Source organism: Pteropus medius, unplaced genomic scaffold (genome assembly GCF_902729225.1).
Source record: "Pteropus medius unplaced genomic scaffold, Ma_sr-lr_union100, whole genome shotgun sequence".
In the NCBI taxonomy this organism is placed as follows: domain Eukaryota; kingdom Metazoa; phylum Chordata; class Mammalia; order Chiroptera; family Pteropodidae; genus Pteropus; species Pteropus medius.
In genome coordinates this window covers 5,614,786-5,638,564 of record NW_024343732.1, presented here as the reverse complement: position 1 = coordinate 5,638,564, position 23,779 = coordinate 5,614,786, and the positions used below count along the sequence as shown (strand labels likewise).

Sequence of the window (23,779 nt, the reverse complement as noted above, 5' to 3'; positions counted from 1 at the left end):
ACCATGGCACAGGAAGGCCATGTTTACCCTCTGAGCTGTGTCAGTCCGGCTGGTCCTGGCTTCCTGCCTTGGATTGGTGAAGAGAGAAGGAATGGGGGGAAGAAATGAGGTAGATGAAACAGGAGGCTTCTCAGTGCAAAATGTAAAGGGAGCACAAACCATGGGGAGCGGTGGTGTTCCCGTCACCACGAGGGAAGACACCACTGCCGGCCTCTGCCCGCCCCGCCTCCGCGACCTTGTCACTGTTACCCGTGCTCCCCCAAATCGCTTGCACTGCCTGAGCTAACTTCATCTGTGCTGTTGGCAACACTGGTAACTTGGACCTGCTGACTGACCCCCCGGATGACTCAGCTTCCTGGTAGTGAACTTATAAAAGGTCCCCGTCAGGAAAGAGTCAGAGAACTATAAATAGGGCCTTCCAGAAGCATCTGCTACATGCTCCCCTTGATTCCAGGGTAGGGCTGTGGCCATTCAGCATTGCTGGAATTGCCTGATTGAATGGCTTGCAGTCTTCTTTAAGTGTTGTAGTTGGAGGTTTCAAATAAATTAAATGCACTGTAGTTTCTAGGCAGGCACTTTGGGGTATATGGGCCCAGAATCATATACTGGCAGCTGGGTCCTCTCCCTGTTCCTCAGCCCCCGGTAGAATTCCATGCAGAGATCTTCCTAGCTTCCTCTTCTCTCCAAAAAAAAAAAAAAAAAAAAAGAAAAAAGAAAAGTGCTTTTAAGTCTGTATATTCAAAGTCAAAAGAGGGTGCCCCAAAGTTATAGTTCCCCATGTGGAAATTTTAGAACTGGAAACTTCCTGCGAGACCATTTAGTGTCAGTTCAATTTCTCCATTCTACAGATGCAGAAATTGAGACTCAGACAAGTGAAGTGCTTCTCCCAGAGTCACTCAGTTGGTAGGCCTCTGGTCATCTTAAGCTAATTACAATTCACCCTAAAATGTAAACGCAAACGTTATGTCTGTGGATACCGAGGGAGAATCTGCTTCTGCCTTGCTTCTCCTTATTTCATCCCTGCCCTCCTCACTCAAGGACACCCCAGGCGGCCCAGGTCTGGGTCGACGAAGCTTCTCTCTCTGTCCCTCAAACTTCGTCCACTCAGACGTCAGATATTTTTTTTAGTTTAAAAAGCAACTTTTTGTAAAAGCCCAGCTTTGTGGTACCTTTCCAGTTTTTGGGGTCTGCAAGAGAATTTCAGAAATTTTCTTATGATTGCATTATCAGAAAACAAAAAAGACCTTTGGAAGAGACACTCAAGGACAGTTTAAAACGGTTCTTCCCGAGGTCGGGGAAAAGATCACCAGCCGGCTCACTGTCAGAAGGCTCTGGGGGGAACGGCATTAATTCCCAGGATAAGTGGAACCTGCCACCACTTAAAACTGTAGATTCCCACCCATCACGACAATTTGCAGTTTTGACTCCTTCTTTACCTCCTTCTGAAACTTGAAAGATTTTTTTTGGAAGCAAAGAAGGAGCTAAGAGTCATTCCAGCTTGTCGACACATTCCTTATCGTTATCGTATTGTTTTCACAATGAAAAGTCATTTCTGAAGCTGATATTCTTGAAGATCTAAGGGCCGACTATAAATCTTCAGTCATTTTCCCTGTCAGTTCATTTAACGCATCACCCTTCCTGGCCCGCAAAATAAATACATGTACATTAAGTCAGTGATTGTCTTGAGAAGCCAAGATCCAAGAGGAAAAAAATTTTTTTTTAAAAATACAGCTACAATAAAAGAGAGTTCTCTAGTCTCATATACACTTCCGGTGTTTAACCCTTTCACTGACAAGCTCTCTCCCCACATAGGGCATTTTCTGTGGCATAACTTCAATCAGATCAAATCTGCTTCTATGCCGACTGTTTCATCTGAGTAACAACTCGGCACTGTCTAATGACACCTGAAAAGGCCCACGCAAGTCCTCCTCCAGAACACCCAGAAAACAGACTCGATGACAATGACCTCCTGTGCCAGGGGAATCCGCCAACACAGAAGCAGAGGGCTGGCCTTGGGGTTCGCCAGTTCTTGCCTCTGTCACCAGACTGGCCTTTTGAAGAAACAAGACTCAGTTTCCAGAAGCTGTGAGATCCAGGAGTAGATGTCTAAACCCTGAACTGATACAGATGCCAGGGGAAAAACCCTCAAGAGCACAGTTTCAGGTCCTTTATCAAAATCGCTGGAGGCTGATGGACAAGCCCAGGGAACTGGACCCTCTGCATTTTATAGGTGGCACCACTGGAGAGAGAAAGGCTGTCGAGAAAGAGGGGGCAGAAAAAAATGTTCAGCTATACAGTGGCCTTTAGAAAGCAACAAAGAATGACATGTGAATCCGAGTGTCAAGAACAGGTCCCAGTGCTATGGGCTCCAAATTGACTTCTGTCCTTCAAAAAGCACAGTGGTCACCCATACTGTCTCTCAGGTCTCTCTCGTCACCCTACAAACTGGTAAAGGCAAACCCCAAACCTCCACAACTCACAAGCCTGTATTTAATTTTTTGCCAGTTATTCTGGCCGCTGCTCCAGCTGACACGTGCCGCTAATGCCACCAATTAATTAACTACCAATTTTGAGCGCGAAGGCCTTTGACATAACGGCTTTCCTCCCTTCCTCCTTGTTTCCGTCCTCCTCTGCTCTTTGGCTCTGCAGTGAACGTTCTCACCCCAGGAGGAGGCTGGTCTTCCCTGGAAGCCACTATGTAGTTAGTTGTTTGGTGGCCAAACAGAGAATTCAAATTTCAGAACAAGGAGAAGGAGGAGGAGGAGGAGACATTTCAGAACAGGGTGGGGGCGCAGGTCCTGCCTGGAGCCCCCAACATAGTGACCACAACCACAAAAACTTTCTGAGCTGATTCTGCGGTCAGAAGGCTCAGAGCAGAACCCCCAAAATCAGAGTGTCAGGGGGGTTCAGGTGTCCTGATGACGGTCAGGCACCTCAGGGACAGGCCGTGACATTCTGGGGAAGAGAGAATCATATGACTTCGTATGAACATTTATGTCTCCTTTGGTCTCGATATAGATAGGGAGATGATATTTCCTCAAGGAGCCCTTTCTAGACTCCTCCTGACAAGGTTCAGGTTCCCTGAGGACAGCCTCATCACCTCCCAACAGGCATGGTCCATCCATACATCTGTCCTCCTTGCCAGACAGGGACATCTATGGGGAGAGGCCTCCGGTGTCAGCCTCCCGGCTCCCTGGCTCCCTAGCACCGGTACACATGGTCACGCCCATTCAACCCCACTCCCTGGTTCACTGAGTCATTCAGTGAAGCCCGGGGGATGATGCTGCAGCTTTGCATATACCTTTCAACTCTGCCTCAGTAGAGGCATTTCTGTGAATCAGGCTAAGTAAGACAAGGCAAAATCTAGCCAACGAGTTGTGGAGACAGTGACTAAGGAAAAACTGTCTTGGTTCTCCAGTGCAAACGCACCTTGGACTGCTCTCCGCCCTCTCGCACGCTCGCACGCACGCGGGCACCTGTCCTTTGGATCTCCCTCCCTCTCCAGTCTGATCATCAGCTAACCACCCTGCTCCTTTAATCCAGGTTCTCGACAGCCCTGGGTCATCTGTGGGACATGCTCTTTTACAGGGGAGTGGAGCACCAAGCGTCACAAGCAGTCCCGGCGTGTTGTGGGTCTCAGCCAGCCCGGCTGGTAGGCATCCATCCCATAGGCTGCTGTGTCGACCCTACACCTTCCGTGCCCGGGCCAAGGCCAGGTGCCAGCCAGCAGAATCCTCACTGTGGGTGGCATACAGATGACCAGTGGTCCCCAAGACAAAGGCATCTTTGTCTTACCTCCTTCCCCTTCTACTTTTCTATGACAGCATCATGAGCAAACAAGGAAACAGAGACAGGAGGGACTAAGGTGGGAATGTCCCCAGCCTCATCTGCCTGGCACTCAAAGGGGCAGACTCATTTAAAAAGTAAAAGTGAGCATATAAAATAACCCCACAGAGATGACTGGGCCCTAACTGCCCAGGGCACACGGCTGTCTTCCCTGACAGTGGACTGGGAAGACATCAGCCTTCATCACAGTGGCTATAGGCAGCTCCTCTCATCGCTGGTCCTGCATTATCAATTTTAAATGTATTTCTAAGCCCGCTCGGAGTCTAATTGGCTCTTGCTCATTACCCAGCTAAAGAGACAGCAGCAGACGGCCACCCTGGTCTTTACCCAACAGATGGGAAACACTGTGTAAGGAGAGAGGTTAAGTAGCCCAAGGCCATGCAGCTGCAGTGAATCCTACAGACCCTGGAACAGGAGCCTGTATTTTCCATTCCAACAAACTAACCTCGCCCCTTTAACAGGATCCGGTTTGATAATAAATACCGTGACCTGGCACTTGCAGAATGCTTTATACTTTTTAAACTGTGTTCACTTCAAACCTGGCTGTGTGTTCTTCCTAGATTCAGTAAGTGGGCCTGAAAGGTGGGCCAAACTGCAGCCCTAGCAGACCACTGAACTCTGATGTAGTGCTCTTCTCAAAAGATCACTTTTAGGCTGTGATCTGGAAAGGAATCCTCAGGCTAGGATTCAAATCACTATATTGAGTCCAATTTCAACACCCTGCTGAAATGAGAAGGTGCCACGGCAGCTGCAATTTGCTCCAGAGAGAGAAGCCAGACAGAGCCAAAAATATCCTATAGCGGTAACCATTCATCATCATCATCCCCTTGCTCTCTATACTGGAGTATTGGACCAAGGAACTCCTACCTATACGTTGGAGCCCTAAGTTCCATGCCCTGCTTTGATTTCCTGCTGGCACTCCCTTGACTCTAGTCTCTCTCTCCCAAGAATGCAGCTGGGGCCCCAACATCTTCTCAGAACCAGCTCAAGGGCTCTGCCATTGACATCCGAATCTGCACCCCAGCACCTCATATTTACTCCTACCTGCTTCCCTTCCTTGATTCTCCCCCTTCAGCTCCGGTGTAGCAGAAAGAGAGGCCTGAGTTCCAGAGCATGTTATTTTTCTGAAGCTCAATTTTCTCATCTATGAAATGAGAAACAGCACATGCCTTTTCTCACCTTCAGAGGAGAGCTCAGAGGATCAAATGACAGAATAGAGGTTGAAACAATACAAAAACACTGCAATACATAATTGCAACAGCAATACACAAACGTAACTAGGTAATCAAGTAATTACGCTCTTATATATAATAGGAGCTAATACTGAGTGCTTACCATGTCCCTGACACTATTATTAACACTCTAGGTGTGTCACGATAAATTCTCATGTGAACGCTCTAGGTGGGTACTGTTACTATCCCTGTTTTACAGAGGAGAAAAATAAGGCACAGAGGTTTTGGTAACTTGACCAGGCGCCACCCTGGCAGTCTGGCCCCAGCACCTGTGCTGCTAACATGACCTGTTCTATTCTTAATCGGTAAGCATACTGTCTCTGATACAATCTGTCATTAGCTGGGCACGTTAAGGTTTATAAAAGCCACCCACAAACATGATCTCACCTGAGCTTCTCAACAGCCTTGTCAAGTAGGTAAGCCAATGACACTATTCTAAAAGACTAAATTAGTCTCTCAGACAGGGAGGCATCAGCCCAGAGAAATAACTCCCCCAAGATTTCGAAGCTGGTTAACAGCGGGACTGGGACTCAAATTCATGGCGCCTGCGCGCCCTGCACCAGCTCGGTGCCCTTTCTAGAGGCCTCCATACCAGCACACGCCCCTCTCCAGCCCCTGCCCACAGCAGCATCTCCAATGCAGCCTTTATGGCTGTGCCAGGGAACAAATCCCATGGGTACAACAAGAGAGCCAGCCAAACTCACACTTTTGTGAGTCTCTTGCTGGATATGGCCTCTGGATCGAGGGGGCTGGCAGCCCCAGAGGAAGTCTCCTCTGTGACAGGAAGCTGTAGCCCCCAACTTGACCCGCGATGGCCAGACGTCTTCTAAACCTGTTATGCAACAACTGTTTCAGCTAAGCTGCCACTGGGATTTCTCTCTATTTCAACATGTTTTGCTTTCTCTTCAGAGAAAAAGCATGAATGTGAAACCATAACACCTCATAGTGACCACAAGTTGAACGGCCCTTCCCGACTGTCTGGGATTACCGGTAGGGTGGGGGATGTTTTCGAAGGTACCTTCTTCTGTGAGGCAATTTCAGCTCCCAAAATGACTAACAACCTCAGGAGTGAGGAAGAGGAGGTGGACTGTGTACAACTGAGGGCCACTGTCTCCTGCAGGAGAAGGAGTCAACTTAAGAGTGCCCGGCAGAGAAGCCGCCCTGGCGCTCCCAGCGGGCACCAGACCTTCGAGATGGCACCAGACCTTCGAGACGGCAGCCTGAGCACCCCAGACCTTGTGCCTTCTTTAAAGAAAATATTGAGTTGGGCCATTCTTCTCTTTAGAGGGACCCAATTCCATCACCTAAGCTCAGGATCTAATGACAGGAAGCATGCTCTGGGGACAGGGACCAGGACTCATTTTTGTTGTCCCACGTCTAGCACAGAGCCTGGCAGAGAGGACACTCGGTATCTGTGGAATGAACGAAGTGGGTGCCCAGGTGACTTCACAGTCCCATCAGGATATAACTGTGGCTTGCCTGTCCTACCGCAAACCAAGGACAAAGAAAAGGGCAGAGAAAGTCTTTCTGTGGCCGAAACAAAAACACAAAACACAACACGAAAGAAAACAGAAACGAGCATTTGTTTAATAGCAGTTTTTAAAGCATACTTTTTCACATCTCTTTAAAACCACTGTGCCTTCGTTCACAGAATACCTTCGCGTGTCTCACTCTGGTGGGCCTGCTGGAGCGGGTGAGGGTCCGGGGCTCTGTCCACGCCACATGAGGGAGTTCAGGATTTATTGTGAAGGTAAAAGGGACAGCGAGGAGAGCATCAGGTGGGCAGACTCCACCCACTGTGAACTACAGCCATGGGGCTGCTCCTCAGCCCCACTCACCAGCCATGCTACACCCTAAAAGGAGGATTTTCCCATTCCGATCGGCAAACCTTCCCCCTTTAATAGGATCCCAGCTTGATAATAAACACCATGACCTGGCACCTGCAGAGTGCTTTATACTTCTTCAACAGTGGAAAGGTTTGTTCCCTACAAACCTGGCTGCGTTTTCTTTCTCGATGCAACGAGTGGACCTAAAAGGTGGACAGACGGGCACTGCTACTCTTCCCTACTCAAGATGAGGAAACTGCCGCTAGCCCCGAGGCCAAAGCGAGCAGGACTGGCCGTGAACGATTTATGGTAACTCAGTCAACAGACACTCCACCGAGCACCTACTATGTGCCGGCTACTGTTTCCGGCAATGGGAAAGCGCCAGAGAACAAAAAGAGCAAGAAATTCCTGCCCACTGGGAGCTTACGTGTAAATGAGGGAGGACAGACTATAAACAACATAAACATTATAAATATAAACAAAATATATAAATAATCAATAGAAATAAATAGTATTATGTGTTAGAATGGAACGAGTGCCGTGGAGAAAAACAAAGCAGGGGGAGGCAATAGGGAAGTGCAGGCGGTGGAGGGGGAGGAGGGGTTCCCAGTTGTGACTCGGATGGTCAGGGGAGCTGTCAATGAAAGGGAGCCAGCCAAGTCCCCTGAATCAAGTCTCCCTGGGGACAGGGAGAAGACAACAAACTCAAGAGATGTTACGGATGCAAGAACGGCCAGGTCTCTGAAGCACGTGGCGGGTAGAGAGAAGCGGAGGAGGCGGGGGTGGGAGAAAAGCTGAAGATGACCGCCGAGTTTCTGAGGAAGGAGGCCCAGGCCAAAACACAGGCCGAGGGGAGGTCAGGGTGTCCACACTGGACACACCGAGGTCGAGGAGCCTGTGAGGCAGCCAAGTGGACACGTCTGTAAGGCAACTGGATACCTCGGTCCCAGAGAGACTGGACCACAGACACTGATCTGTGAGTTATCAGGACCCGGGTGAAAACTGAGATGTGTTTTCTTCTCTTGGGGGTGGAAAAGAGGGTGGAGGGCAGCACCCCGAGGAAGACCAGGAGGTTAAAAAGGGACCAAGCAGTAGCCAGACCTCAAGTGGGGAGAGCGGGAGCTACGGGGTCTCAGGGTCACAAGGAGTACCTCACGGAGGGGCCCTGGGCAGGGACAGAGTCAAGAGCACCAGAGGGGTCAGGAGAACAATGACAGGGTTCAGCAAGAAGATGACGAGCAGTCTCCACGAGGTTTCCGTGGAGTGGTGGGCACAAAAGCCAGAGGCCTGAAGGGTGACAAGGTGAGAGAATACAGACCAAGGGTCAATGATCTTTTCATAACATGATCTTTTCATAACATCTATTATTTTAAGGAGGAAGAAAAAAAAAAGAGTAGCAACCAGGAGTTTTTCTGTTTCCGGGAATAAAGAAGGTAGTACTTGGGGTACAGGGGATCAAGGTGAGATGTCTATGGTTGGTTCGCTATTTTAGATGGGACCTGCAAATGATTTTAAGAAGGAATGGGGGGTGAGACCAAAGAAACAGGAATTGGGTTACTCAAAAGAGAGACGGCCAAAATAACTACCACCGTGGCAATTCATCAAGACTATATACACCAAACGCTGCAGCCAAAGCTCTGCATAGGCTGCCTCATTTAATTCTGCCAGCAACTCATAAGGTAGGTGTTGGTATTAACATCGCCACTTTGCACACAAAGAAACCGAGCTTAGAGAGGTCAAACAGTGTGTCCCAGGTGTGGAGCCAGGCTTCAACTCTAGGCATGAGGGGTTCCCACACTTCGCCCTTCCCTGCCCCCGCTGAGTCACCCAAGGGGAAAGACCCTCCTACCTTATGGGTGAGTTGGAAGACAGTGAAAGGAAAATGAATTTGACTGGGGACCTGGTTCCCCTACGAACCAGGAAGGAAGATATCACGCAGAGGCTGAAAAAAAAGGAGGGGTGAGGGCTTGAGGAGCAAGAGTATGGTCTGAAACAGCTGTCAGGGAGGACAGAAGCAACCTGACCAGAACGCATGGAAGGACAGGATGAGGGCCCGAGAGGGATGGGCACACTGGCACCAAAGAGGCACCATGTGGCTTTCTCATGAAGGGCTCGCTGCCCGGCAGCCCAGCGGTCAGTCCAGGATCGGGGTTTGGCCAGGCTAGTGTTAGAAGAACCAAAGTCATAGAAACGAAGGGCCCAGGGGCTGCAGAGATGGGTCACAGAGTCCAGGCTTGATGAGGAAGACAGGGACGGGCTAAGAGGGAGGTAGATGAGGCAGAAGACAGTGCACACTGTGACCGTGAGAAAGCTGTGGCCAGGCTATGAGACATCCGAATTTAAGATTTCAGAGACAGGCAGGTTCTGGTTTGGGACAAAGCCCCATGAGGTAAAGGCCATCGATCTGTGAGGCATAAACAACAGAGGGATTTGAATGTTAGTTAGGTGGTGACTGAGAGGGGACATTCTTAGGGTGATGACGGGATTTGTGGAGAAGCAATCTGTGATCCAACACCTAAGTCTGAAGAGAATGAGAGAAAGTGACTCGGATCACACTGATGATGATGACAATGACACCTAGGGAGCATGCACTACATAGCAGGCACTATGCTTTAAGGACTCAACCTTCACAGCCACTGTGGGATATCAGTACCATCCTTTTCCCTTTTTACAGATGGGGTAACTGGGCACAGAGAGATGAAGAAACGTGCCCAAGATCACACCTAGTGGGAAATGGGATCCGGTCCAGGCAGTCTGGCTCAGGGTCCAAACTCTAACCATTCCACTATCCTGCTTCCCAGAATGACAAGTCAGGCCGGAGTCTTAGGGTGAGCAGATGACAGAGAGAGAAGACAGACTGATGCTGGTGGAAAGAGATGGCAGGAGCTTCAAAGAGAGGTTGAGAAGAGGGCGCTGGAGTAACAGAGAAAAGGCAGCAGCCCCGTGCCCGGCCCAAAGGTGTCACGGTTTGAGCTGATGGGAACCACCTTTCATTGAACTGGTATCAGAACCAGGAAGCAGGAGCACTCAGTGACGAGGTAAGAGAGCTAGTTACAAAGCACTTCTGCGGGTACAGTGCCAAATAAGGGAAGACGGAAGCAATGGAAAGTTGGGTCAGGAAAGAGAAAGCAGGAAAAAAAAATTAGTATCTGCATTTTACAGATAAAGAAATTACGACTCAGAAAAGCTAAGTGTCCTGGAAGTCAAAGACCAGGATCAGCATCTCCCCAAGATAGTACTGAGGGTGAGAAATCCCAGGTCAGCAGGCGCTTGACGGAAGGATTACAGTTAAACAAAGGGAAGTGATTAGACACAACCCTCCTATGAAAAATGTCAGCTATGAACACTCAAGGTGGAGGCAGGGGGAGGAGAGGAGGGGAGGGGAAGGCAGGCTCTGGGGGAAGCAGGGCTCACGTGCCTCCTAGAGTGATCTAGCAAACACCAGGAGGCATAGAGATGTGTCTACGGCCAGCACCAATGGCCAGCACTGCTTGTTGAAGGTGAAAAATAGGCCCAAAGAAAATATTTTTAAAAGAAAAGGTTGGGTACTAGGGGGGACAAAAAAGACCCAGAAGGTTCTGGGGTTCAAGAGAGACTGCTTCATTCAATACAAGCAAGTCAGTGCATTCAGTGGGTCAGGGAAAGGCAACACTCCAGAGTTGGAAGGAAGTCAAGAACCCAAGCCTATAAAACAGGGGAAGTGAGACTAAAGTCCTCAGATCAGTCCCTGCTCCAAAGAGTAATGGAATAAAAGCCCTCATGAATGAGATGGCCACAGGTAGCTAAAACGTGCCCAAACGGAAACCAGGAAAAGGGATAAGAAGCGTACTGGACCAAGCACCTCCAGCCCTTGCTTGTGACACCCATCTGATCTTCACGTGCACACCCCTGTGTGGTTTAAACGAAGCAGTCACTTAAATCTCTCCCTAATATTAAGCCCCAAGTGCCTCTCCCTACTGATGAGCTGAAGTCACCTGAGACCACCCTCACTACCCACTAATCATGCGAGGAGCTCCCCTCCAAACCCTCTCCCTGCAGCCTATACCTCTCCCATTTCTGGGCAGAGAGGGGTCAGGGCAGCAGAAGGTTGCCATGTAGGGCCAGGTGCTGACTCTGGGACGGGGTGGGACCTCCGCCCATAACCCTCCAGCAGCAGGTTGCAGGGCGCAGATGCCAGCTACCAGCATTCTGCCTGGGAGCTCATGCCACAGAAACTAAAAGAAAAGTTCAAGAATGCTCCTTTTCTGACTCCATGCCCCTCCCAAATCCACCTTCCAGGAAAGCACCTCCCATTGAAGGAAGACAGAAAAGGGAGGGGAGGGATCTGAGGAGACAAGACAGGGGAAGAGAGACAGAAAAATCACTGTAATTTTGTTGCAAGAACTGGAGCAATTGGGGATTTCATGCCTTTTTGAAGCTGAACAGCAACAACCACACTGTACTTTGTTTCAAAAGCAGTGAAGTGGGTGGGAGGGGACTCTGGCAGCTGCCTTCACTCCCTCCCTGCCAGCACCCTCCCCAGCCTGTGCTGCTGGGACCCAGAGGAGCAGACTGAGAAGGTGAGGAATAATGCGCTGTCCTGGCACCTGCCTGCCTCAGCGCTGCTCAGAGCTCAGCAGAGCCGGCACCTAACCCCGAGATCAACCCAAGGCTTCCAACTAGCTCAGCACCCACCAGCTCCTGGAGAAAATGCTGTCAGTCATCCGTCTGCACCCTGGCTGGGAAGGAGGACTCCTCCTAGCAGAGCTGGGGACAGCAGTTTCCCTGACGAGCAAAGCAAGAGAAGGGCTGTGAAAGGGTCAGCGGAAGTTCCCTCGCTTCAAATCTTTCCTGTTTCCTTTTGCCCCTGTTTTCATCACTGCCGGACTCAGCATGGTCTACAGTCTACAAGTGTGCCTAATCTGGTTGGAATTTCCTCCTCCACCCACCTGGCATTCTCCCCACAGTCTTGAGCACTGCCGACCAGGGGTTCTCACATCCACCCCAAGTGCTGGTCTAGGTGACCACGCCACTTGCCACTTCGGAGCACCAGGAAGAAGGTCATGGAAAACTTGCTGCAAACTCCAGTTAGAGAGGAACAAGTAATGGCTGACCATTTGGCAAAAGCCCCCAGAGTCCTCATGCTCTCTGCCTCGGTCCCACTGCAGGGGCTTGGAACCAACAGGAAACCTGCAGCCGAGGGTCCCGGTAGCCTGGCCCTTGACAGATTAAGTGAGCACTCACAGCCTACCACTGTGGGACTAGGTGAGGAAGACACGGGAAGGGGCAGAAAAGTTGCCAAAAGTCTTCCAAATATCTATTTAGTAATCACAGGCCGTTGACAGCTGGCGCTCAAGAGATCATATTAATGATCATCAGGGTCAGTGTTTTTCTTACTTTTTCGGCTGTAATCCCCATTCGGAAGTGCACTTTACAAGAGCCACTCAGGGACATGCACATACACACAAAACCCAAACAGAATTTCCTGGAGCAAGACTGCTCCTACTGCATGCCACACACATTCGTATTCTGCACTCGCACCAATTTGTCTTTTTTAAAATGTTGATCCCACTGATGGGTGACAACCTACAGTTTGAAAAACACAGGTCATGAAAGTGACATTGGCCGGGGGTGGGATGGGACGTCATGGGAAAGCGTATTTAATATTACAATTTTAAGCATTAGCGACGCTGGCTTTCTACAGTTATGACCACAAAACCAAGAAGCTTTAGCTCTGGTCCACACTCATCGAGGATAGAAAAACTGGAAAAACCAGGCCCACCCAACACTCTCCTTTAACTTCATAAATGTGTGCCTTATAAAACTTTTTCTTCCAAGATACAATTTACATTGATGTGGCTTCAGCTGACATAATTACCTGAAATTTCAACCAACATAAAAGCGGGCAATGGGTGTTCTGTGTTCACAGAAAGGGGAACAGGTTAAAAATGGGAAGAAACATAGAACTGGTCCACAGCCCCCACTTTATTTACGAGTGTCAAAACAAAGGCACAGAACACTGCCTAAGCAAGTGAGGGCCAGGGCTTGAAACCCAACCCAGGGCTCCTGACCCACTCAGTCTCCATCAACCGAAATATCTAAGAACACAGTCAAGGTTTCTTCAAGTGAAGCAATGCCATGACTGAAGCATGGATGCATCCCTGATATCTCACACTGGGCCCAGGAGACCGTGCTGACCTTGGCAGACTTTGGCACTCCGCTGCGGTCTCACTGGGGTCCTGCAAAGGAGCTCACACACTTAACTCTCTCTGCACCTTTTCTCTCAGCTGAAAAAAATATACAAGAATAAGCCTTGCTACCCCTCCCAAAAATGTTTTAGCAAAAAAAAAGAGAGGTGCTTTAAAAAAAATCTTCAGGCTTAAAAATGGAAGAACCCTTGCGGGTCATTATTTGGGGTCAGAGTTAGAATCCCAGGACCCAGAAAACCTTACTCATTAGCTAATTCAAGACTTCATTTTACAGTCAAGCCCTATAAGGTGACAGCCAGGCCAGCTCCTTCAACCACACACACCATTGCTAACCTGCCATTGCCACAGAAAGTAATACTAAGTACACAGTAATGTCTGTATCGAAACGCAGCATCGTCTAAGGAGCAGGGAAGAAACTAAACACAGATCACACACTTTAAACAGGTGAGATGAACGTCTCTTCAGAGTGTTAAAGAAACTCAAAAGGCATAACTAATTTTTTTCTAATCCTAAAGATAAGCTAAAATGATGCTCTGAACCAAACTCATAGTAGAGACCAAGGGCCTCAGAAGTGCTATAGTTAGTTCCTTGATGGAACATTCATCTCCACGACCCAGTGGGGCTGGTGGCTGCTCAAATAACATCTCCCTGCCCATAACTTTCCCCACACTCTGTCCAAGGCTCTTGAGACGACAGCTTCAAATATGAGGAATTTTATTACATGTGAGGGATTCTTTCCTAGACAAATGCCACCTGGTATCTGTCCAGGGTCTTTCCTGGAGGAGCTTTGAAACTCTAAGAGACAAGATCTCCTCCATCCCTTCCATAACCTTAGCAGGCAAGGATCATTCCTCTAATTCTCCATGGGGACTCTGGAGGGACAGAATGCGTGATGGCTCAGGCCCACTGGCAGACTCTGGGCCTCACCTTACTGAGAATACCCAAGCCTTCTTTCGCTGGACGCATGCCTCTCCGGGTCACTGACTGCCAACTCCAAGAGAGCTTGCCCAGGGCAGGGAAACCCTCTGAGTTAGACGTTCTGGCCTTCGCAGAGCTGGTGTGTGGCCAGTATCAGCAATAAGATAGAGCTGCCAGTTTGGGGGGGCAGGGGTGTGGGGAAAGGGCAGGGAGCTCTCTGCCTTTCAAGAGAGGCCCCTAATTTTCCAAAGCACAGTGAGGCTGGAGTTAGAGGATACGGTGGAGTATGAGCCTGAGCAGGTTAAGCAGTTCCCCTTTCTGTGCCTCGACTTCTTCACCTGTTAATCCCCAGGGCTGCAGTATGAATTAGATGAGTTACGTCTACGCAAATGCAATGTGTCAATTCTACTATTACTTCCCTGCACTACAGAATCCCCTGGCCACTGGGGGTCCTGAACAGGCTGACAGGGGGCAGCTCTCTGTCGAACAAATTCTGCCTGGCTGAAGCTGCCTCCTCGCAGAAATGCATTTAAACTACCTGGGGAAGTGTCCGGTGAACTGAGTGCCTATTACACAACCCACGGCAAGGGCTGGATAGCACAACGCTCTCCTTGCCTGCCCACCTCCCTGCAACGAAAAAAGAGAGAGCAAACGTCACGGTAGGTCTCACTGCCTCTCTGCTGCTCCGCTACCCGAACTCCAGGGAAAGAGGCGCAGGGATCCTAAGAAAAGGGGATCGCACAGGGCGCCGCTGAATCAGCACCCCCAAGAGAGCTGCCAAGAGAAGAAACCCTGCCACTCCCCAAAACACCCAGGGAGCAGAAGCCACACGCCTGGGTCGGCCCGGCCGGGGCCACGTTTCTCAGAGCGAGCGTGGTTAGCGCTCCCCTGCGGCGAGCTCGCTCGGAAACGGCGCACGTGTGGGCAGCCAGAGCCACCCGGTACCCGCGCGCGGACGCCTCTCGCCGCGCCGTGTACAGCGGGCGCTCCAGCCCGAGCAGCGACGAGCCAGGACGCCAAATCACTCGGCTCGCGTGGGCAGGCGTAGTAAGTGTGCAAAGCTGCTCAGATAGCCTACCTTGGGAACCCCGCCCCCGCCACCAAAGCCAGCGGCGCTCGCCACTTATCCCCCGCCGCAGCGCCGCCAGCAGCAGGGGCCGGCAGCGCGGCGGGAGCGGCCGTGCGGGGCGCCGGTTGGGCACCCTCGTGGGCTCGGGAGGGGCGGCCCCGGGGGCGGAAGGAGCTGCGCAGCGCGCTCCCCAGCGCCCCGGCTGCGCGCGCCAGCTCCGGGATAGACTCTGGGCGCCGCGGCCCGGGGAGAGCGTGGTTTCGGGGCGCTGCCTCAGACTGCTCTTGCGCGGGATGCAAACGCATGCACGCGCGCTCTCCTCTCTGCTCGCTCCGTCCCTAAAGTCTCCTCGCGCCTCACCTTCACTGAGTCTACCGGGTACATGACCGAGTGCTCCAGGATCCCGGCCATCGCTCCGGCTGTCATGTGGGTGGATAAGGAGGCGCTGGTCGGCAGGTTCTCATAGTCCTCCGACCCGGCGTCCTTGCAGCCGCCGCCGCCATCTCGGCTGTCCCCATCCATCCTGCGCCTCACAGCCTGGCTCCCCACGCCGCCGCAGCGCAGCTCCATCCGCCAGCTCCGCGGGGCGCGGGAGGCTGCAGGAGGTGGGCAGGGAGGGGGAGGGGACGAAAAACTTCACTTCTTAAAGTGGGAACCACCTCCCTGGTGCAGCGGAGCCTGACGCCATGGCGGGCTGGGGTGGAGCGGAGGGGCCCGAGACACCAATCGCTGGAAAAGAAGAGGCCGTCCGCGGCCGCGCCATTGGTGAGCGGGCCAGCGGGGACCCGCCTCCCTGTGTGACGTCACTGCCCAGTGCAAATTTCCAAGCAACCGGACGGGGGCGAGAGGAGACGTTGGGGTGTCCCGGGAAGTTGTACCGCCTCAGGGTGGTGGTGCCTCCCTTGGGGCAGTCAATGGGGGTGGTCCCTAGGAACGGTCAGCTGGGCCGCCCCGAGGACATGCTTAGGGATGGAGCAGGAACAGCGGCGCAGGCGAAATCGCCCCCCCCGCCTTCCTCCCCCCACCTCCTGGCCCCCCCCCGGCCCAGCCCAGGCTTTTGCAAACTGTATTGCTCAGCAAGTTTTGGCATTCCTAAGGCCTGGAGGTGGGGGCAGTTACCGCCAACGTCATTTATGGAGCAGTTACGGTGGCTGGATTTGGGTGGGTGTGGGGCGCACGTGGGGATGGAGTGGAGTTGTAGAATTGAGGACATGCTGCGAGATAGCAGTGGTGCACCTCCATTTGTGCAACACGAGATCATGTACTGTGAGGGAACAGTTAAAACTCAAGGTCCTCTGCTAGGCTGCTTTGTCGGGGAGAACACCCATTTATAAGAAATTTTTCCTCTCACCGCGAACACATAATAGCTAAATTCGTTCCTCCTCTTATTCTCACAAAGAGACTAAATTCACCCTGCCTCACAAAGAGACTAAACTCCTCACCAAGATAATAAGTAGTAATCAGGACGGAGCTCTAAGGAGGCACCTCCAACACGTTTTACTTGGGGCTGATATGCCTGGAAGGTCTTTAAATCTGGTCCCACAGTAGGGCTGCAAAGTGGCCGAGAGTAACATCTTGCATCCTCGCAACTGCTTGTCTTTTAAGACTGTCTTAGTTCTTAAACTCATCTCTAACTGGCTTAAATAAAGTACAACCCAGGCTGCTTTATTTTAACCTAAATGATACTGTTTTTCTCCATCTGGGGGAAGGGGAAGGAATCAAAAAGTAGAGGAGTGATCTATTTATGGAAGTCTCCATGAAAGCGTGGCATTCGCATGTCTAAATGTATATGTTCCAAGGCTGAAGACTTGGCTCTAGCTGATCAACCTCTACAGCACCAGACACCTTATCCAGTGAAGGCTTCTGGCCAGGAAAGCTGGCCTTGGAGATATGAAAGAGAGGAGCCCCCGAAGGTGCTGCGCCTGCTTTTTGCACTTTCCTTGGTTCCAGGGTTCAGGTCACAGCATCCCAGGCAGCTCTCAGGGATTTGTGATAGGAGTGATGTGAGCATTGTTAATAGGGGCTTTAAGGCCAATGGCACCGTTGCCCTATCTTTGGTAGCTGCCAATAGTGGCTCCCAAGATGAGTGCTGAGGGTGAGATAGGCAGAAACAAGCTCTGTGTTTATTTAGTGTTTGCTAGAGAAGAATTTCTCTGCTTTTGCCAAACGTGATTTTTAAGAAACATGTATGAAACTCTGTTGATATTCATTTAAAATCGATACCCTTTAACCAATACATATTAACCCATTGTCCCACTTCTGAGAATGTGACACAAAAGTCTGCATATGCATGAAGTTCTTCTTCAAAGCATTATTTATAGTAATAAATAGTTGGAAACAATCTAAATGTTCAACTAGAGAGGAATGGCTTAAGTAAATTATGACACATATATTAGTAAAATGTTATGGGGCCATTAAACATTGTGGTAATATCATGCAACATGAGAAAGGATTATGATGCCTGTTAGATTGAAAAACAAAACAAGATTCTATAAACATTAAATTTACAAAAATGTAAATATGCACATGAAAAGAGTGAAGTGGTTATTGTGATAGTGACATAGGATTATAGGTAACTTTATTATATTTTTCAAACTTAAATAATACTTGTATTATTTCTATAATTTAAAAAATGAAAAGCATGCAAATGTATTATTCTTTTTAGGATCTACTCTCCCAATGGATGAGAAACCCTCTGAACTTTGCCATGATGATGTTGGTGAAGAGAAGTCACCCTTGGGATGGTTAAGAGGACTCTTAGCAAATGTGAACATGCCCATCATCTTCAGAGACATAAGATTTTTTAAATTTGAGTAAACAAATGTTAATCCAGAATCATTTAGAAAATCTTTGGAATATTTATCATAAGCAATATTTTTTCTCACCATATATGGTAGATATAGTGGTGTGGCACTCAGCATCCATCTTAAACTCCTCCACTGCAGTGGCCAGAAAATTTTAAACTACATTTCTCAGACTCCCTTGCAGCTAGGAGTCTAGAGTAAGTTAGATTCTGCCAGTTAGATGAACTAGGAAGATCTGGGAGGTGGAAGAGAGAGAGAGACTACCTTCCTCCTGCTTTGATGTTTTCTGCTGTAGCAAAGTCACAGAAGTTTACTTGGGTTAGGCGAAGTCGGGATGGGTAGTGGCTTCCCTACTCCAACAGCACCGTAGTGTCTGGTCACCATGTTCACGGGTGTTGTGAGGCGATTGTGGCAATGGGGTGGCAGCAGCGATGGTAGCAGCCTCCTGATCCCTGCACCATAGCTTCAGTAAATTGGCCTTCTCACGTAGGTTCCCTTGGAAAACCAGTTTGGCAGTGTGGATCTGAGGGTTATCCCTGGAAGCCCAGCCTGGGGTCAGCTCCTTGCCTGTTTCAACAATATATTGTGTATAGTAGCCAGCAACCATTCCTGCAGGTCAGAATATAACAGCCAGCCCTGGTCCTAGGCCTCTTCAGAAAGGCTGCTTGGAGAGGGATGACATCCCAGACACAATAACCCAGTGCTTTGGCCACACTGCCAACCAGGAGGAAGCATCATGGAGACCCAGGAGCAGAGCAGTGATCCTGTCCTGTGGGATGGGCCAAGAGACTCAGAATAACTTGTTGGTTCCACCAGAGTCTTACGTAAAGTTCCTGAACGTTCAAGTTCTGAAGATGTCATCACACTCCCCTAGCCCAACTGGGAGCCAAGCTCCACTTAGAAAGGGGAAGCTACAGAGGGTGTAGAGTGAAGAGCACTTGACTTTGGAGTCATGGGCCCTTCAAGCCCTGCTTCCACCATTTACTTCCACCAAGGACAACACTGTGTTTCCTAAAAGCATATCTGTGATTCATACGTAGGCATGAGTCTCCCCATGATAAACAAGAAATGGAGGTGAAAAGCTAGCCTCACTCCAGGGCCCCGGGGCAAATAAGGGCACTTTTACTGACGAGACCCAACAGATAGCTGTGTGGCTCTGGCCTATTTGGTTAGCATACTTCCTCGTCTGTTGATCATGGTCATTGATACTTAACAAACAGTGAATAAAATATAGGGGGAAAAAAGTAGAATAAATTCTCATAGCGAAGTATACATAATTTGGGGGTATTAGGATGAAAGAGGACAGAAAAGAGTTATGGGTACAGAGGGAAGAGACCCAGGCTTTCCCCAAACTCCTACTTTTTCATAGTAATTACTTTAGCCCTGACATCTGCCTACCCACACAGATATCTTAACACCCTACCCAGAAATTAGCAATTACTGTGTCTCCCACTGGGGCCCCAGCACTCCTCCAGCTCTATCTTTCTGATCTAAAACAGAATTCAAAATCATTCCTCCTAATTGGTAACTCTTTCTAATGTCTTTTACCTCTGTTTGACCAGGTAACCAGCTGGCGAGCTTAGAATCATCCCCACCTCCTCTTTCTACCTTTCAGATCCCATGAGCTATGTGTAGATTCGGCCTCTGAAAGAGCATCACTTATAGCCAGGGGGACTATACAATTTGTCATCCAAACTGGGACGCTTGTTGAGAGTGAAAAGAGGCACTGTTAGTAGTTACACCAGGAGAGAAGGTATAAACTGAGACTGTTCTGGGAAAACTAAGACATATGGTCACCCTACTTAGAGCCAGCCTTTACTTTCCATCCCCAGACTGTCTCCCAACACCTGTGGCTCCGTCCTCTCTTTACATCGTCTTCTAAGGAAGGGCTCTCCGTGTCTCCACCTGTTGAAATGGTACTCATTTTTCAGTTCATTTGGCTCCCCTTCCCTGAAGCCTTCTCTGACCCGCAAGACAGGAGCCGAACCCTGTCACTCTTTCACACCTCCTCTGTGGCCTTCGCTACCTTCCACTTCACATTGGCCACGTCTTTACTATCCCATTACACTCTAAGGATGTCAATCGAATAAACAATAAATATTTATTAAAAGAGTAAGGGTTTCCTTCGAAAGAGCGCCATATTCTTATGTCATAGCATTTTTATATTATAATATAATATTACATTATATAGTTGCAGATATTCATGATCTCCAGGAAATGAAAACATGTTACACATTCGATGCCAAGACTCTGAACACAGTGCTTGGAGAAGAGAGGAAAAAAGAGACATTTTCTTCTCTTGCAAAGTACATGTCACAAACAGTGAATTAGAGTTTGACTTTTCTTAGGAACATGGAGATGCAAAGTCTGGGAACTAGAAGAGACCTAGATTATGATGTAGTCTGTAAGTCCCATGTCACAGGTGACCAAAGAGGTCCAAGAGGTAAAGTAACTTGTCCAAGGACACAAAAGTGGTTAGTGGCAGCGCTGGGATTAAAAAAAAAAAAAACCAGGGCTTTCATTCAGTATCTTTCCTCTACTCACCTTTGAAATAAACTGGAAGGTGGATAGGACTCCTTTATCGCTGTCATTAGTCATATCTCAGATGCCTGCTCTGTAAAAATCAACAGTCATCAATTCTCCACCTTACCAGGTTTGCCTGACACAGCACATTAGCACAGGTAAGTTTTACACCGAGCTCTATTCATCATTAATAAGAGTTTGTTGATCAGGATCCTCCAGATAGCATAGTTGCTATATTTCCGATGTCTCGAATAGACAGACCACTGAGCACAGAAGAGGAAGGAGCTCTTTAGGAGAATGGAGGTGACGTAGCATAAAAACAAAAAGCATGTGCTTTGGAGACAGACCAGGATTCAATAACTATATGTCTGCTCCTTCCAAAAGCTGCTTTGTCAGAAGGCAGCTCCTTTGAGATTTGGAACACCCACCGTCGTGATGTTGCATTTGGGTTTCCTGTTTGTTTTCTGTGTCCCTGGCATCCTATTGCATGGAATGTCTCTCCAGTGTGGGCCTCAGTTTCATCTGTTCTGTGACAGCAGGGTGCTCACTTAGTCCCTGTGTCTCTCCGTTCCCAGAAGTTGGTGGCAAAGTCATAGTAAATAATGACAACCGTGTGACTCTGGAGGACTTTCGAGCACTTTCACATATCTTATCTTATTTGATCCTTAGGGTTGTTTTTAAGGAGTAAATGGAGAAATGCAGGTTGTGTAAGATCACCTTACGGTTGGCTTGATTCGTAGCTGTACCCCCAAGAGGGTTGATTAGCGGGGCCAATATCAGCAGGAAGGGAGATGTGACACAGGACTCTGTCCTTGACCAGGTTCAATTCAACAATTTTTTTTTTCAACTACTGGAAAAAGCCACAGAATGCAGACTTATCAACCTCTCAGAAGACACAATACTAGGAGGAGTAGCTTCTTGGAACGCTAAAAGTCAAGGTTGTTTTTAAAATCTCTAAAAGCATAAAATTTTATCCTTAAATCCCGAATGTAATGGATATGCTAGACAGGCTAGAGCACTCCTGAACTGGTAAGACTTCACGTGACACAGTAGTTGTCCTTAAGGTTGGTGTAAGCTCCAGGTCCTGGAATGTTTTCCCTGGCTCTCCTCACTTCCATAGCCGCTACTTGTCCTTCCAGTCCCCAGGTAAATGTCACTGCCTCTGGGAAGTCATCTTGGTCTCACACATTGGCTTCCTGTTGCTCAAGCCGGAAGCGCTGAAGTCATCCTGAGGTCCTCGTTGTCATTCACATAGAGCATACGATCTGTCTAAAACAGTGCCGGTTCTGTCACCCAGTAGATGGTAAACATAGCTTTATTTATTATTTATTAACGTATAATGTAATTTTTATTATCTATAGTTTTATTTATTGTGCTTTTGTTTGTCCCCTCCAAGAAAACCTAAGCTTCTCAAGTAAGGGATTTTTTGTCTTGTTCCACTGCTACTTCCCAGAATCTACAACGGTAACTAATGCATGGTAGGAACCTAATAAATATTCAATTTTAATAAACGAATAAGTGAATAAGTGCAGGAAAATCAGGTGCCCCACTTTCGTGCTCCCATATCACCCTGCAATTCTCTCATCATAAGACTGAATACACTGTGGAGTGACTGGGATTTATTCCTACTTTTAAAAAATCTTTTAATTATACGTTTGCCCATGAATAAATTCTGGTCGTCATGTGATGGTTTACTTGTCCAACCATTTCACTAGACTGTAAACCACAACGAGCCCAGAGCTGGTCTTTCTGGCTGACTGCTGTGCCCCCAGCACCTGGCGCAGTGTCCTGCACAGAGAGAGAGCATGTCTGTTGAGCACTCGGCAGTCTCCTATTGTCCTATGTGCATTAATTCATTTCATCCTCACAACGACCCAATGAGGTTAACTCTGTTATTCCTATTTTATAGATAAGGAAAGTGAGGCTCTGTAAATTTAGGAAGCGTCCCCAGTGGCACATGGTGGGTGATGGATCCTGGAATCTGACCTAGGGAGTCTGGCTCCAGAGTTCAAGCTCTAAGCTACTACACTGAATTGCCTCATTTTTACGACACACCCAATAAAACTCGTCCAATAAATGAATCGATGAAATACGGCTGCCAAAAATAAAAAAAGGCAACATGTTCTTAGGCTGTGTAAGCAAAGGGTCGAGATAAGAGAGGTTATAGTCCCAGAGTAGAGTACAGGTCAGCTCGGTTTAGCATAATTTTTATTTAAAAGGAAATCGGTAAATTGAAGTAGGTCTGAAAACCTAAACCTCAATGGCAAAGGGTCTGGAAATTATGAAATAGTCAGAGAGACTGCTTAGCCTTTGAGGAGTTGGTGGTGGGGACTTCAGGGCCTCTCTTCAAATCCAGGGATTCCTGTTGGAAGGGGGTCAGTCTGTGGTTGCAGATCCCAAAGGCAGAGCTGGGCAGATTGGTATAGGTCAAAATAAGTTAGGTTTTAGCTCCCCGTGCGGAAGAACAGACAGAAACATTCAAAAACTAAGGGTCCATCTATGGAGGAATGGATAAACAGAATGTGCTCTACACATTCAATGGAATATTATCTAGCCTTAGGAAGGAAGGAAATTCTGACACATGCTATAATGTGGACGAATCTCAAAGGCAAGATGTTACATGAAATAAGCCAGTAAGTAAAGGACAAATATTGTAGGGTTTCAATTATTCAAGATACCTAGAGTCTTCAAAATTATAGAGACAAAAAGAACAGTGGTTACCGGGGCCCGAGGAGGCAAGGGAATGGCGAGTCAGTGTTTAATGAGTATAGAGTTTCCATTCGGGATGATGAAAAAGTTCTGGAGATGGATGGTGGGAAGGCGGATGGCGAGATGTTGCTAAACTGTATACTTAACAATGGTTAAAATGATAGCTTGTATGTTATGTGTCTTTTACAACAACAGAAATGAATAAAATGTAAAAACACACAGGGTCTTTTCTGTGAGACAGTGAGCTTCCCACCATCGGCAGTGAATGAGCAAGGCTGGGTATCAGGAAAAATACAAGAGCATTCTTGAGTTTGGGTGAGGGCTGGACTGGATGGCCCTTAAGGTCCCTTTCAGTTCTTAAGTTTTTATTGATTTGTTTTAACATTTATGGAGACTCACTATGCATGGATTATCTCACTGACTCTCCACCTCTCCATAAGCTATCACTATCATAGTCTCCATCTTACAAATGAGGAAACCGAGGCTTAGAGATCTCAAGTAATTTGCTCCAAGCCTCTCAGGTACCTAGAAGAATGGGAACTCCACGGACAGCACTGTACTACCGTGCACAGATTGCACCAAGGAGGGAACCTAGAAGGTTTCGTGACTGATACAAGGTTGCACCAAACTAGTGTCAGGGCCCAGGTCTTCCAATACTGTCTGG

At 48.6% G+C, this 23,779-nt stretch overlaps 1 protein-coding gene across 3 annotated transcripts in view; it reads right to left on the bottom strand.

Annotated features, from left to right (window-relative positions):
* Positions 1–15,722, bottom strand: part of SLC25A37 (solute carrier family 25 member 37) — a 37,386-nt gene extending 21,664 nt beyond the window's left edge. Inside the window, exon 1 of one of the 3 annotated variants that reach the window (XM_039868139.1) lies at positions 15,440–15,722. In XM_039868139.1, coding sequence (XP_039724073.1) covers positions 15,440–15,649 — 210 coding nt within the window. In that variant the 5' untranslated portion in view covers positions 15,650–15,722. Of the gene's footprint in view, positions 1–11,578; positions 12,055–15,439 lie in introns of those variants that run through there. The other 2 variants (XM_039868141.1, XM_039868140.1) reach the window with 2 other exon arrangements.
* Positions 15,723–23,779: the final 8,057 nt, after the last annotated feature.